Below are 16,426 nucleotides of genomic sequence, written 5' to 3'. Positions count from 1 at the left end.
GCAGTGTCTATACAAGGGTCTTTGAACCCAGGCCTAACATTATCAGGACTTCAAAGCTGTCTTCCTCCACCTCAATGCCTGCTATTCTTCTACAGTACAGAACTCCGCAGCATCAATCAGGACCTTGGGAATACAGAGATGGCATAGCAGAAACTTTGTAAAAGAGCCATACAGACTTCATAACAGGTTTTTCCTGGGTTGGCTTGAAAGTAATCTTTTGCCGATTTTACTCAGCGACACAAAAGGGGCCCTCCCTCGACATGACTATGCTGAAATAACCTTTTGCAAAAAGCTAAAGCCATCCAGAGCCTCTGGAATACCGAAGCCATGTTTTTGGCCTCGGGGGGCAGCCGGAATATCTCAACACATTCCCAGTGCACTGTTCTCTGATCCAAACAGGGCCCCCCTCAGTGGGTTGGATGTTTTTACTGTGTCTCTCCCAGGATTATGATGGCCAATAACTTCAACCAAGAAAAGAAAACACAGGGGACTGAGAGCCAGGCACGACAAAACCATTAAGTGCACGGTGGGAACCGCACTGCTGCCCACAATGCTACCTTTCCTCCCATTGTCCTATGGCCACCCTGGCACATTTCTGCAGGTTCATTTAGGTTTTTGTGATTATTACACAAACATCTTATGCATCACTAGCACAGCGACAAACTCTGAAGTTATGTAAGTGTCATCAAGCTAGACATTGTAAAACAATTACATAGAAGAGAAGGCTTCCAGCCTGTGGAACAGCCACAAATGCTTATGAATTCAAATCCATTTCTATTTAAAGGGTCGTAGCTTACATTTTTATTGTTTAATTCTCTTGACAGGAGTCCATTTATTAATTGTTTTGCACCAGAAACCTGCATATTTTTTATTTCCACCTAATTCTGAGTATTTAAATAGTCAGTTTTTTGATGTCATCTAAATTAGACAGATTATTGAAAAAAAAAAAAAAAAAGTTTGGGGTTTGTGGGTAAATGAAAAGCACATGAAAAAAAAATCATAAAAATGCAAACTTAAAAAGTAAATACTTTTAAAATAAAAACAATACTTGAACATTATAAACAGAAATATTTTACTTGTTGAGCTGCATGACCGTAAACTGATATTAGATTAATGTAAACATGCAAATGTGTTGTTAAATTACTGAAATATTTACTTTTCAAGAGAATATTTTAGAGTAAAATAATATATGAATAATATGTAACTATGTAATCTATAAATAGTAACTGTAATATAATTAGAAGTATTTTACAATGTAATGTAACCCATAACAAGTACTTAATTTTTGGAATCCGATTGCGTTTGACGTCCCCAGCCTTATTTTGTCCTCCAACAAAATATGACCATATAGGTCATTTTTGCAAGCACCTTATTACGACCTATATTTACGTTTTAAAGTTAAGCGCCCTCTAACAGGCATAAATATAATGAAAGTATCGTATTGCGTCTGTTGTCATGAAATGACGTATAACGTCATTACCAATCAAAATGCACGTTTATTTAAATGCAATGTGTAGACTTTTTAAACCTATCTCCTAACCCTAATCTACCAACTGAGCTACACGAAACGCAAACCAGAGTGCAAATAAAAGAGTACAAAACATTAATATGAAAACAACTTTTGCCGATAGGGGCGTAATTGTAGTATACGCTCTGATGGGTCGTATTTCAGGGAGTTGGACAAACGACCTATACAAGCGTATTGGTTGGAGGACAGGTTGGATTCGGGGTGTGTTGAATGTGCTGCTGAAAGTCAGACTGAAATTTTCAGGTATACTGATAGAAATAAACTTTCTAACTTCTGTCATTTCGAACTTTTATCATTTCTAACTTCTCTCAGAAGGAGATGCAGAGCAGCAGTTGCCAAACAGCCGGGAACAGCAGAATGAACTTATATTGACTTATATCTTAATAGTTTTCTCATGATATTGTTATTTTTCTCCAAGTCTTTTACAGCTCGGTTCTAATGTTTTTTTGTAATAAATATAGAGAGGAAGTTATGTATTTGGTTGTAGTTGGTTTCATAGTTTATCATGCTCTTATATCACCCAAAAAAGATGATATCACCCCTTCAATGAGAATTGGGATCCGATACAGAAAGATTAGGCTGATTTAACCCAGACAACACATCGCTGTGTGCAGTTATGAGGGCCTGTGTCGGCCTTCCAGAAAGGCCTCAGGGAGCAGGTGCGCATGCTAATGAGGGAGCGGCAGCTGCTGGTCACAGTGCACCCGACTCCCTACTCATAAACTCCCCTCACACTTTCCCAAAGAGAATAAGAGGGCCAAGGCAGCAGGCAGTTGAATGGTTTGCCCACCACAGAGCAGAGCAGACAGGCTCCATGAGAAGGCCCATTGTTCCTGCCACCATTCAGAGCGGAGCTGACCGCAGTCTGGGTGCCTCTAACCCCTCTGAGTGTGCTTTCAGCTGTTAAACCTCCTCTTCTTTCCCCTCCCTTCTATCCCATCCCGCGGTCACATCTCTATCCCTCTTGTTCTCATCATGGCCTCTCTTTTTAATCTTCCAGCCACCTCTTCACTTCCTTCCTACTTGGCTGTGCTAGAGCTGTATTCACACTCCTCCACGTTTGCCTTTCACTGTCTCCCACCTTCTCCTCTCATCTTCAGCAGTTCCTAGTATGTCTGGATGATGAGGTCATTTTTTAATCAAACACCTCAGCCCTTTGCTGAAAACAACTCCCTTTCCTGCTTTTAAAAGTTACAAAGGGTTTAAGGGTTATTTAATGGCCTGTGTCAATATCTATTTGCATACTACTTAGATTATTATATTTTATATAATATATAAAATATACTTATACACCACAGTCCAAAAGTTCATAAGAGAACTGTAGTGTCAGTAATATATATATATATATGTTAGGGCTGTCAAATGATTAAAATTTTTAATCAAATTAATCAGAATTTTCAGTGGATTAATCATGATTAATCACTATTTGCAATTACACCTGAATCCTAACCATTTTTTTTTTCTGAAATGCATACCAAAAGATAAATAACAGGACACAGATATATAATTTTCATGTATTGATTCATCAATATGTGGTTCTTTTTTTTCTGATTTCAAAAGTTTAACATTTACTTAATCAAATTTACCTGAGCACTATATCAAACCATGCCATTTAACTACAGATAGTGTAAGAGTTGTAGGTGAACCAGTGGTTAAATATAGCCACATATCTATGAAATTATGCATAGAGAAACTCAAAAGAATGAACTCAGAAACACAAACATGTGCCCTCTGCACTCTGGGCACTCTTGTTTTTATATATATTTATAGTATTTTACATAAACAATGTTTTTGTGAAGGTCAGACATAAACAACATTGCTAAAATTAAACTACCACTTATTTTACATCCAGTAAATTACTCAGAAATATGCGAAATCAGTATTAATATTGGTACAATATATTGGTTATCAGACAGTATTAAATATATTATTTTAATTTATAAGTATTAGGTTATTGGATATTTACTTAATTTGCTTATTTTTATATTAAGTGAACATAAGTTAGCAGCAACATTAAAGGTAATCTAGTAAAACACGACTGAACGTAATTGTTAGTAAATTAAAAACCTGAATATCAATTTTTATACTGTACATTATAATGTTGTGATGCTTAACAGTCTTTTATTTTTCATTCATATATGCAAAATAGAAATATTTGTTTTCAGCCATAATCAGAAATATTTATTGGTATCAGCCAGAATTTTAATATTGTTGCCTCCAACTATCATAGGAGGGGCCTGTTTTTGTGACATCACACAGACAAGCATCTGAGATTGGTTCGATTTGAGAAATGGGTAAATATTTTAGTAGATAAAAAAAAACACTGGGTGGATTTTTATCATTATAGGGTGGTTGTGTTCACACACTGCCAACACACATTTCAGTTCAAAGTTAATGTAGCATTTGATGACCCCATTAAGAAAACAAGCAGTTAGAAAATATACGTATTTGCTGTCCACACAAAGCTTCTAGAGGGCAAATAAATAAGTAATGAATTTAGGTAAACGGGTGTAGAACAAGTGGTGGTTTTATAGGCAAACATTAATGCCTTGAAGTTTATGCAAGCAGCTATTGGTAGCCAATGCAAATTGATAAATAGAGGTGTTACGTGCATTATTTTTGGCTCATTAAATATTAATGTTTCATTAAATATTAATTCTGGAATAATTATAAAGGTTTGATAGAAGTGGCTGGAAGACCTGCCAATAGAGCATTGCAATACTCCAGCCAGGACAGAACAAGACCTTGAACAATGAGTTGAACAAACATGTTACAAAAGAAAGGCCCTGATCTTCTTGATGTTGAATAAAGCAAATCTGCAGGACCAGACAGTTTTAGCAGTGTGGTCTGAGAAAGTCAGCTGATCATCAATCATAACTGTTTTTGAAGGAGTTATAGTTGATGTGCCTAACTGGATGGTGAAAGTCTACAAGATTTGTACATTTCCTGAAGAAACTGTGCCATTTTCTGTTTTATTGTGTGGTAGACAAAAATCAGCATTTGGATGACTTGGAGAAGTAAAAGCACATATCTATTCAACCAACAACACTTACATTGGCGGATTTAATATTTAGAGTCAATGGTTACTATCTTTGGGGAAAAGATGATTAACTTAACTACAGCAATTAAAAACTGCAAACATTTTTGGTCAGAATTATGAGTAACACTTCAGATTTAGGATAAAATCTGATTAAAATCACTATTAATTGGTTATTTATTAGTATGCATATTACTAGCATGCTGGCTGTTATATAGTGCATTCTAGATCTCTTAACTCTACCCAATACCTAAACATAACTACTACAACAACTGCCTTACTTCCTTTCAGTAGGTAGCTATTTAGGAGTCAAGTGAGGGAAAACCCTTAGTTAATAGTGAATATGTGTTCCCTAATCTAAAGAGTTGCCAAACTAAACATCTATCTAGCCCAATCCCTATATTATGTGGAATGAAGAAAAGGTAACACTTTATTTTAGTGGCCAATTCTCAGCTATTACCTAGCTCTATTATTTACATAATAGGTTGTTTATTAGTACTTATAAACCACTTATTCTGCATGACCTTATTCTACGTTCCTAATCCTATCCCAAATCTAAACTTAACAACTACCTTACTATTAACCATTAATAAGCAGCAAATTGGGAGTTTATTGAGGCAAAATCATAGTTAATGGTTTGTTAATAGCGAGAACTGGACCATAAAATAAACTGTGAACACTTTCTAAAGTACACAGCAGTCTGACAAGACTAGCTCACTAAAAGCCCAAATCCTTGTGTTGTTCTTCAGTTCAATTTCCCAAGACATGTCTAGTAGGATTCCATGATGCATGGACCTTTGACTCTTTCTGAGACAAAGCATATGAACCTGGTTTACAGGATTTTTGCATTGCCCGAGGGTGGAGTCTATGGCCTTGCTGGAATGTAACCGTTTACATAAAAAATCACCCCACTATGTGTCCCCATCCCTGACAGCACTCCTCAATGGAAAGGCCTGGCAGCCGCACTTAACGGCACCCTGCGGAAAATCACACCACCTTTGAAAGTCAACTAGACCTGCCCGTCCTGGCAAACAGTTACACTTTTTGAGGGGGTAAATACATGGGGCACTTAGTCAGCCTTGGCTCCTGCTAGTAAAGCACACATTAGGGAATCACAGTGAGTGCACTGAGGACCTCCGTAGGAAACTCTGCCAGTTTGCTCTTTAACTTGGCAGATGCTTGTCACGTTAGCAATCAAGCTACTTAAAATGGCATTAGGCCACAAAGAGGTAGCCTACTAAGATAAAAATACATTAAAGAGAACAAAAACAATGAGCATTTTAATTTAAATTGTCCATGTGTTGCTTGCTGTCCCTTTTAAATTAACTGAAAAATATTTCAGTGTATTGTTCAACGATCTACAAATCTATATAATATGATAATTAAAAAGTGTATTTAACTTTCTCATCTCAAATATCTTGCCCAAACAGCAACTGCACAAAACAAAAATGTTTTGTTGTTTTGCTTGTGTCCTATAAAACCATCAGTGCATTTCTTGACATTTCTTGCCAGATCTCCATTTGCAAATTTCCATCCTTAACTCAGACAGAAAAAGCCCATAAAAATAAATCACAGGTTCTGTAAACAGACCTAGTTTGTGTTTGATTCTGTGACCAGAGAATGACCCCATACTGTTATTCTACCTTCACCATCCTCTCTCAGAAATCCCTTTGTCCTCTAAAAGTGATGGGATTCATTCTGTGGCCACCAGTAGCCCATAACAACAGGATTTTACTAGCACTGCAATGCTGTCCCAGGCCAGAGCAGATGTTTTGTTGACACCTGACCCTCAGCCAGATGAAACACAGGGGGTTTCCACCCACTGCGCTCCAATCTGCCATCTGCCATTGAAAGGTCACAAAGTGAAGGGGGTTGTCTCTCACAACAAAAAGTTAAAGTCTAACTTGAAAGCCCTTTCATGGCTGAACTACAGGACTGAACAGAGAATACTGTAAATAGTGGCTGTAAAGACAATGAATTAATGTCCAAAACAGCACTGTGACATTTGAAAATTTGTGCACAACGTTAATTACCACAGATCTATTATTCCTTCTGTCTTCCTTACAAAAAGCAAATATCACAATTAAAGTAAGGCAACTAGAAATGAAGCTTGTGTTTTTGCGCTTAAATGTTTATTATTTAAGCCAACATTTGGGGTGGGGATACTGCTGTTTTTCCCTATATAAAGTCATTTTATTTTATTCAAAAAGGACACAAAAACAGCATAAATGTATAATGCATAATATATTAAGTTAATCCATATTAGTAATGCAATACTTCCCATGTCTATCTGAAGTTAATATAATTTTTGTTTACAAAAATTACAAAATGAAAATTTTAACGTCTAACCTAGTTCAGAGGCTATGCTAATAGCCATGATTAAAATGGCCTAAATTATTATTTCAAAAATCAGACTGACACGGTTGCAGTAATATGTTAACAGTAATATTTTACAATAATATTTTAAAATGTTAAAATTTTTACAATATGTTTGATCAAGTAAATGCATCTTTGATAAGCATAAGAGCCTTTTCTTTTAAGAAAATCAATACTTTTAACCAGCAAGGACACATTAAATTGATCAAAAGTGATAGTAATTAAGTTGATACAATTTTTGCACAATTTTACAAAAATTACACACACTATTTACAGAAAATCTTAACGTCTGCCCTAGCTCATAGCCATGCAAAAACCCATGATCCAGTTCACGAAACTGGCCTGAATGATTCTTTCATAAATCAGACTTATCCGGTTGCAAAGCTTCTCAAGTTAACAGCTCACTGGAGGGGAAGATTATCGGTAACAATTTAAATTTCAGTCTGTTTCTAACGCAAAGCTATCAAATGACTTCAGAAGACAACACAAGCTGCATGGGCACTTTTTATGATACATTTATGGTGCTTTTGTGTCCTATTAGAACCAGTGCATTATTTAAACAATTTTATTTTAAACTACAATTTCAACCATATTTACTGTTTTATATTTAAAATATGATTTAATATTAAGTTAATTGTAATATTTTGTGCCCTGTTTATTTGTATTATAAGTACCTTACAAACTGTGATTTTGCTTTGAATTCAACAAGCTGAAATTACTTGCTTTGGTTGTCAGCATTATGTCCTGAATGCCTTTAATAGAGTTGATAAGTTGCCCGGAACATTCCTAAAGGCAATTAGCTAGCATTAGTTGTTTGTGTGATGAGGCTACCTGTAAGATTGTCATCAGGTTTTGATAAGAAGGTCGTTGCACCACTGGCCTGCTTGTCCCCCTGGGCAGTGTGTCAATGACGCAAAATCTACTCTCTTTTAAGCCCTAATTTCCTGGAGTCTGGAGTTTAACTCTGAGGAGTCTTTGCAGTCTTGTCTTTTCTTTATGAAACAACGGACCTGGGCTCTTCGCACTCTCTCTGTAATCACCAGAGGAGACCTGATCCTCCAGGCCCACATCGGTTAGTGTTCATTATGCCTGTGTTGATTTGTCCCTTGTACTGAAGGACCCTCTGGGAATGACAGTTCCACTGAGGAACAGGGAGCAGCTATTTACAGACCCAGTACTTTTCTAATGAGTGTTGCTCCTGGTGGTTTTATGAGGCTAGGGAAAAGGTTAATGTTTTCAGAAGTCCTTCACGACACTAAATAATAATTTTGGAGTGGAATGATGCCGGAAACTTAAGAGGACGTGGGTTATTCCTTAAAATATCCTTGTCAACCCCTGTGACAGTGTGACAATGTGAGAGGAAACATTTAAACATCTGCCACTGCCAGGGCTGAATAGAAAAACCACAGGCATTAGCGGGTATTATGCTGTAAGTAGCAGCCATTGTACATTGTGAATTATTTACCTTGATACTGATCTCTTGTAATGCTGTGTTCTACAGGCAGATGGTTCAGGTCAAAAGCATCAAACAAAAACAACACACGCCTGGTGTGTTTTGCTGGCTTTTCCTTTGTTTGTTTTTATTTTTTATTTTTTTTGTACTTGGCCAGCTGTACATACAGTAAAGAACACAATCTGGCAATAACAGAATGGACTATCAAAGTTTGCCGAATTCCTGATAGAAATAGGGCAGAATCAGATTTCAACCCAACACAAGTCCCTTTGGTCAGTCAAGAAATGATGCTGTGCCATAAAGCTGCCAAGAGTGGGACACTCCGCATCTGCGGTGATATGATAGTAAGAGACTACAACATCTCTTCCTTTGGCACTGGTGTCCATTTCCTGTATCAAAATACAGCAAGGAACTCATCTCTAGAAAGCAAACCAAGCTTGTACTGAAACTATCCCACACAATCAAGTGGTCATTCAGGATTACTGCTTTAGAAACACCACACATGGCTCAGGGTGTGAATTACAACCATTTTGGCTCAAATTTACAAACTAGGGATCATAAATATACAGTGACAAACTGTACTAATACAGTGTTAAAACACAAATTAAAATGTATCCTGCATGAACTGACTTTAAATATATATAAGAGATTATTCAAACTTTTATGTCAATAAAAAGTATTATTATTTTGTAAATATATAAATACTTTCATCCACCAATTATGCATTAAACTGAACAACTGATCAGTGATAGTAAAGACATTTATGATGCCACAAAAAATTTCTACGTGTTTTGTTTTTACTTTTTATTAAAGTATGTATCACTGTTTCCACATAAATATTAGGAAGCAACTGTTTTATACATTGCTTATAACTATAATTAAAAATATATATTAGAAAACTGTTAAATTGTTGTATTTTCTTTACAATATTAGTGTTTTTACTGTATCTTTGTTCAAATAAATGCATTCTTGATAAGAATAAGAGCCATTTCAAATAAACACTGTTCTTTTTAACTTTCTAGTCATCAGAGAATCTTGAAAAAAAAAAACTTATAAGATGTTATAATTCCAACCCACAAACACTTGATCTAAATTGCAATTATCTAACTAAGCTCTAAGTATGAGATGAATAATGTTAGTGATTAATTAAAGCAAGGTTTATCCCACCGATCAGTTTTTCAGCTCAGTATTCAAATCTTTATGACTCTGTTGGGACCCAATCGGAAGACACTGAGCTCTTTTTGCACATTACATCAACAGCCACCCATCAAAGACATAGTCGGAAGGTCTGAAGTTCGCATGTGAACTCCTCCTCATCTCCCTCCAGTCTCGCATCTCTCATCTCCTTGTTGAACACTAAACCTTTTGATTCAAATCTGCCGTCCCTCAAACATACAAGGAATTCAGATGTGGACGCTGGTTTGTATTACTGTCAGTTGGTCTTCTGGCCTTGCCAAAGCGTCAGAGATAACAACTCACTCACTCCTTTACGAGCCTGTCACTGTCAGAGTGCCAGATATGAGTGTTAGGTATTCCTGGCATGCAATGTCAAATAGATTCAACACATCTTCCCAAAACAATATAAGACCAGCTGAACAAAACTTGATTTAAAATGATCTACCTGCAGTTACATTTGATATGTTTCTACATAGATTTTACTCTTAATTTGACACATTAAATTATTGCAATGTGAATGTTTTGTCAATTAATATAAAGTACTTTATATTTAAATTGACTTATTTTATTAAGTTAAAACACAGACATTTTTCAAAATATTACAAATCAGAAGAAAACAAAAGTGATACAGGTTTAGAACAACATGAGGGGGAATAAATAATGACAGAACAACATTTTTGGATTGAACTGCCTTTTTAAGAGAACAACTGCACATTTTCAGTATTTACAGTGCGGCAACTAAATGCAAAAAATATGTCACAAAGCATCTGAGGGCATTCGCAATGGATCCATTTGATTAGAGGGACAGCATGGCCAAAACTGACCTACGAACTCACTTTTAGCCAAAGTTTGTCAGACATGTTGCAGGACCACCAGTCTACATTGGTTTATCCACCAGTTGCATTTGAACAATAGATAAAAGGTACTAGACATAGTAACGTGCCATCCTGAGCGGGAGAGCGGCCTTCGTTTGTATCTCCATGTTTAATTAGAGGAGCCTGAGTATGATAGGGCACAATGGTGGCTTTGTGGCCCGACCGAGGCAGGGAGGCTGCCAGACAGAATTAAGATGTGGCCCAGCGCCAGCGCGGCTCCATGTGCTCGCAGTCCACTGAGGGAGGCCAAAAACAAAGCCGCCACCATCCGACTTCAAATGAACCCTGCCAGTGTGCTCCTCCACAGCCACCCTGATAAACTCATTGATAGCCGGAGAAAAACAATGCAACCATGGCCAAATGCTTGCAACCCAATCCTGCATTCACATCACTGCTGAAGTAAAAAGTACAGAGGGCCAAAGAGAGTTGACCCTATTAGAAAATCGACCAACACAATTAGAGCAAAGAAGCAGTCGACCGTCGTGTTCAGGCGCAGTAGCGAAATGAGAGTTATGTGATGCTATGCGAGCTGAGGCAACCTGTTTGCTCTTGATTTTCCAGTGGCGCAATGCTACCAATTATGAAAACATCCAGTCCAATTACACTCTACTGCCATCTGTCCTTCTAATGTAAATCACAGAGAGTGAATGGGCATTCAAAATAGGACAAAACACCAGAGCAGGGGCAGGGTGTGTGTGTGTGGGGGGGCGGCGGGGTTGGAGGGGCTCTGGCATTCTGGGAAGCCTCAAACAGATTAGTCACACAGAATTAATCTAGACTGGAGAACAATGGTCGTCGAGCTTCTAGCAAACCCCAGCTGTCGTTCCATAAAGGAAAAGCGAAATAAGATTTAGGGCTCCGGGTGTCTCTGAGACTTGGGCTGGAGAAGTGGCCCGTACTCATGACCAGCCGGAGGGGGGTGATGCCCTGGGCCCTCTTCATCAGAGGTTGTCTATGTCATTCATTAGCTGAGGCCATGTTCTTCAAGGAGAGAATCACACTTTGCTTTTGTTTAAAAGGTTGAGATTCAAATCACTGATCACTTTGTGTTCTGGTATACAACTTTTTTTTTAATGCATCGCTGAAAATTTGAAACTCTCGGAACCGGATCACAATGAAATTTCATATCAGTGATGTGTGCAATTCTGAAACAATTTATTAAATTCCTCCACAGGGTATTGATGTGGTTCAGAAACTGCAATTTTATTTAACTGAATTCGATGACTTACTTGCATTCTCCCCTCCCGTCTGCAGTAGGTTCACACGTACCACCATTTTGGCATTTTTCTGGGCATTCCAGGCCTGGAAATATAGAAACAGGGTTATATATTTCTACTGAGTATTGCATGAGTAGATCCATATATAGTGCCAAAGGTGGTATCATCCTTCATTTTTAAATATTAATAAGAATATTTATTACACATTCTTAAATTTTCAGTTTGTAGTTGGTAAAATACTGGGCAAAAACCCAAAAGAAAGTGTGACTCCTAACACCTTAAAGTGATGTTTGTGGACAGAGGGACTTGACAGTACACTACTGTGAGCATTCTTCATTCTGCAGCTGTTCTGGGGAATGTCTTATGGCAAGCAGTTTTAACATTTATTATTTTAAAACCAATTAATATCTGTTATGTTACTTTCACTTATTGTGTAGTACTTGTATTTAATCATAAGTAAGCAATCCAAAGTGACTAGTATCTTTTTACAAATACCTATTCATTATTTGCTAGTATATCTTCCTATAGTGACTGTCTATTTATTATGTGTCACATACAATGCCTTATCAGGACTTACTATGAAGATTACACACACACACACACACACACACACACACACACACATATATATACTACTAATAGCTGGAATATACAAATTCTAATAAATGGTTTTGATTGAATATATTGGGAAACTGCAATATTGCTACTTGAATAGATACTAGATTGAAATATGTAGCTACCAGAAGCAGTTGGTATGCATACTAGTCAGAAGTGAATAGCTGTGAGTAAAAACGTAATTAATCAAATTAATTAAATTAATGAAATGTTACTTGTCACTATTTGGTTGGTGACTAAAAGCAACTGAATAAGTATTAATATATAATGAACAGGGTTGCCTACTTCTAAGACACTGTTACCTATCAGTAATAACTAAATATATTACAAAAGACTCTACTTAGCCTAATTATATTAACATAAAAAATAAGCAAGAAAAAAAATAGTTAATAGCTGCAAGCAATACAAAAGGCTTGCCATAATTTACACTGGGTTACATCTTACTGCAAAAGTATTGAAACTTCAATCAAACTGCTCTAGAGCAATAAGCTTGTGACACTATTCCACAGTGTGAACTGTATGAAACCGCCATGTGGTGTAACTGATTCAAAAACAAATTTGTATGCGTAAAAATCTGTTTCATTATGACGTACGAAACTTTTAATATAGGTTATTAAAAAGTTGGATTGGTCTATTTTGCGTTAGAGAAAAAGTAGCGACAAGTTAGTAGTGTTAGTCAGACATGGTTTTGATAGTAATACCGTTACAGGTAACAAAGTTAAAGTTCAGTCTACAGAATATTAAACAATTTTTCATGTATGCTCTTAATGCCGTTTGAAACAAGTGAATAAACTGAGTAACGTTACTGACATCAGTGTGCAACAAGTGAATTCTTCTCGGACAAGGTGTTTCATTTTACTGTAAATGTCAGAAATAAACGTAGACTATTTATTAGAAAGCATGTTAAGCATAATGTTAGAACAGAAATTGCGAATCGCGGCTAATGAAGAAAACATCTTATGCAACGTACCATGCGTCAAAGTAAACAGTGATATCAGAAGAAGTTTCACGAGGAAAAGATGCATTCCTTCTTATGGATAGTTGTGGGATTCCACGCAGGCTTAACTTATATCCAACATTGGTCTGTTCAAGAAAAGGAAATGAATCACGTAAGTATAAAAAAAATAGATCCAAAAACAGCACTTGTGTCTCGTGCTCGCGAATCCGGTGCTGCTCGTGCAGTCTGAGCTGAGTGAATGAGAGGGAGCGATCATGTATTCAAGGCTTCATTCTCCTGCTCTCAGTCTCATCCAGAGGCTCCTTCCGCCACAGCACTTCACGAGCTGTAGCCCGAGCTATTCATTAACTTGACAAACTTTCTGAAATGGCAGTGGGAAAAACACGCCCTCCCTTTAAACTCGGTTGGGGATTTCAAAACATCTAAGCGGGAAAATCTCAGAACTCGATGCTGAAACTAAGATTTTTTGTTGTTTTGTAGTTAGCCTATTTTGTAGGCTAGACCTTTACTGAACTAGTTTTATAGTCCATTCAGCTAAAATGTTTAAATTGGTCAATCATTTAAAAAACTACAGCAAGTTATGTAAATTAAAATGTAACCATTTGCTAACCGTGCTTTATATTAACTAAGATTTATTATTTGGGCAACATAAGAATTTGCTGTGGAACTAGTTACTACATTTTATATATATGACCCTGGACCACAAAACCAATCATAAATGTCAGTTTTTTTCGAAATTGAGGTTTATACATCATCTGAAAAGTGAATGAACATTGATGTAAGGTTTGTTATGATATTACAATATTGGGCAAATATACAACAATTTAAAAATCTGTATTCTGAGAATGAAAAAAAAAAATCCCAATATTGAGAAAATCACCTTTAAAGTCGTCCAAATGAAGTTCTTAGCAACGCATATTACTAATCAAAAATTAAGTTTTGATATATTTACAGTAGGAAATTTACAAAATATTTTCATGGAACATTATCTTTAATTAATATCCTAATGATTTGTGATAAAATAAAAATAATTATAACACAATGTTTTTTTTTTGTCTATTTATACAAATATAAATAGCATAATAATAGCATTTATTTAATAACAGTCTGAACTTTTTTTTTTCATACACAGGAGCATGATGTGGTTTAATTACAGGCCGAAACCCAGGTCAGATTGAGCAGAGTACTCGTCTAGTTCTCGTGTTCTTGTCCCCAATGTTTGTGTATAAATACATATGTTTGAAATAAAACTGTCCTGCCTGTTGTTGATAAATACCAGTGGTAACATTTACACCTTTTAAATATATATGTTTTGATACATTCAGTCTAAGTTAAGTAACTTGATATTCTGAAATGTTGCTTTAAAATGGACCCTTCATATGATGTTTTTTAAATATATTTGTACGTCTTAATATAATTAATATAATTTGTTTCAACTAAGTCCAAGCAAGAAAATTTGTTCAACTTAGATATTTTTGCCCTTCCAACATTTTGTTAATTAGATATTTTACAATGTTCACTAGGGGAACCAATCTGTCAAAATGAAGACAAATAAACATTTTTCACATAATTTATTTTTTTGGTTATGTCAATTATTATTTAAAGGGGTCATATGATGCTTTTTTAAAGATCATTATTTAGTGTATTTGGTGTAACAGAATATGTTGACATGCTTTAATGTTCAAAAAACACTTTATTTTACAAATACTGTACATTATTGTAGGCCCTCTATGCCCCCCTCACTCAAAGTCCCTCCTTCCAACAAGCGCAGTCTGCTCTGATTGGCCAACTGACCCAATATATTGTGAGTGGCTGAACACTGCAAGCACTCGTTTGAAATGTAACGCTCCTTTTCATAATCGTGAGCTACATCTTTCAAAATAAATGGAAAGACAGTTAATACTGCCCTTTTTTACCGCCAGTTCAAACCCAAAAGGGGAACAGAGTCGCGTGTCAATAACAGTGATGAAGCTCGTATGTGTTTGCAGTACACAAACCACAGACAGTTAAGACAGCTGACTCCACTGTGTGACCGTCTTTCTCTCTCTCACACACACACGCTCGAGCACACACACACATGCGTTGCGCAAAACTCTGCTTTTAAACATTCAACAGCAAATACTTAAACTAATAACAAAACATGCTTACAGTAGCTGATTCAGAAGCGCCAGATTGTCGTAGCAAAGTCAGAATTACCTTCTCTCCTAGATTCACCGTAAAATGTGTTGCTGTTCTGTTAATCTTAAAGATTTCTATATAGCCAAATAAAGTGCTTTTACTTTAGTCTTCAACACGAACTGCGGTTAGTGAAATTTTTTTTATTTTTCTTTGCATGAACATTTGGGCGGCATTACGCAAATATTTCCACATAGTGATGTAGGCATGTGGGGGTGTGTTTGAATGAGCCGTTTTAGGAGGGCATGGCCAAGTCTTAACTTTGATAAAGAATATCTCTTTGGATTTGAGACTTTAGTCTTTGCATCTTTACAGATATTCTTTATACACCAAGAGCTTGTAGCACTCCAAAGAGAAAGGAAAAATTGAAATCGCACCATATGACCTCTTTAAGCATTCTTATTCTTGTATTTATTATTATTATTTATTATTATTATAATGGGTGATTGTTTTTCCTCCATATACACCAGAGATTTTTTTCTTCTTGATTTATTGAAAGTGCAAAGTAAATGCAGAAAGTTCAAGTGCTTTTTTAAGATAATGTTATTTTGACTTTTAGTATAAAACAGTAACAGTTTCCACAGTAACATGCATAACCTAATTATTATCATGTGTAGATTCAGTTTAAGGCTACAGATTTTTCTCCGTTTGATTTGCCTGAGAGATGCTGGTTGCTGATAAAGTGTGCTTAGGGGTTGAAAATAGATACATATACTATGTGCAGCATGCTGTGGTTTGGGGGTTGACATTTTTAATTCTCAGACTGTACATTTTTATTCTATTTCGTTTTGAGTCAGACTGTTATGATCATAAAGTCTACAATTTAGGCTCAAAAATGTTCCAAAGGTTTAAAATGTATATAGCATAGTTACATTTCATATTCTACATGTCTCCAGTTTAGGGATTGATGCCTCTTAGTTGGCCTGTAGTGTTCAATCATCTTAAAGGTGACTGTTGTTTAAAGCAGAACCACCCAAGAGCCATCTGATGTTATTAATAACAGCCATAATTATTCT

At 36.1% G+C, this 16,426-nt stretch overlaps 1 protein-coding gene across 1 annotated transcript in view; it reads right to left on the bottom strand.

Moving 5' to 3' along the window:
- The window catches only part of notch1b (notch receptor 1b), a 45,812-nt gene extending 32,233 nt beyond the window's left edge, over positions 1-13,579 (bottom strand). Inside the window, exons 1-2 of the mRNA XM_026212203.1 lie at positions 13,248-13,579; positions 11,675-11,747 (exon numbers count right to left, since the gene is read on the bottom strand). Of these exons, the coding sequence (XP_026067988.1) occupies positions 11,675-11,747; positions 13,248-13,302 (128 nt within the window). The 5' untranslated portion in view covers positions 13,303-13,579. The remainder of the gene's footprint in view (positions 1-11,674; positions 11,748-13,247) is intronic.
- Between the last annotated feature and the right edge of the window lie 2,847 nt (positions 13,580-16,426).

Source organism: Carassius auratus, chromosome 30, assembly GCF_003368295.1.
Source record: "Carassius auratus strain Wakin chromosome 30, ASM336829v1, whole genome shotgun sequence".
NCBI classification, from domain to species: domain Eukaryota; kingdom Metazoa; phylum Chordata; class Actinopteri; order Cypriniformes; family Cyprinidae; genus Carassius; species Carassius auratus.
This window is presented reverse-complemented; position numbering and strand designations above follow the sequence as displayed.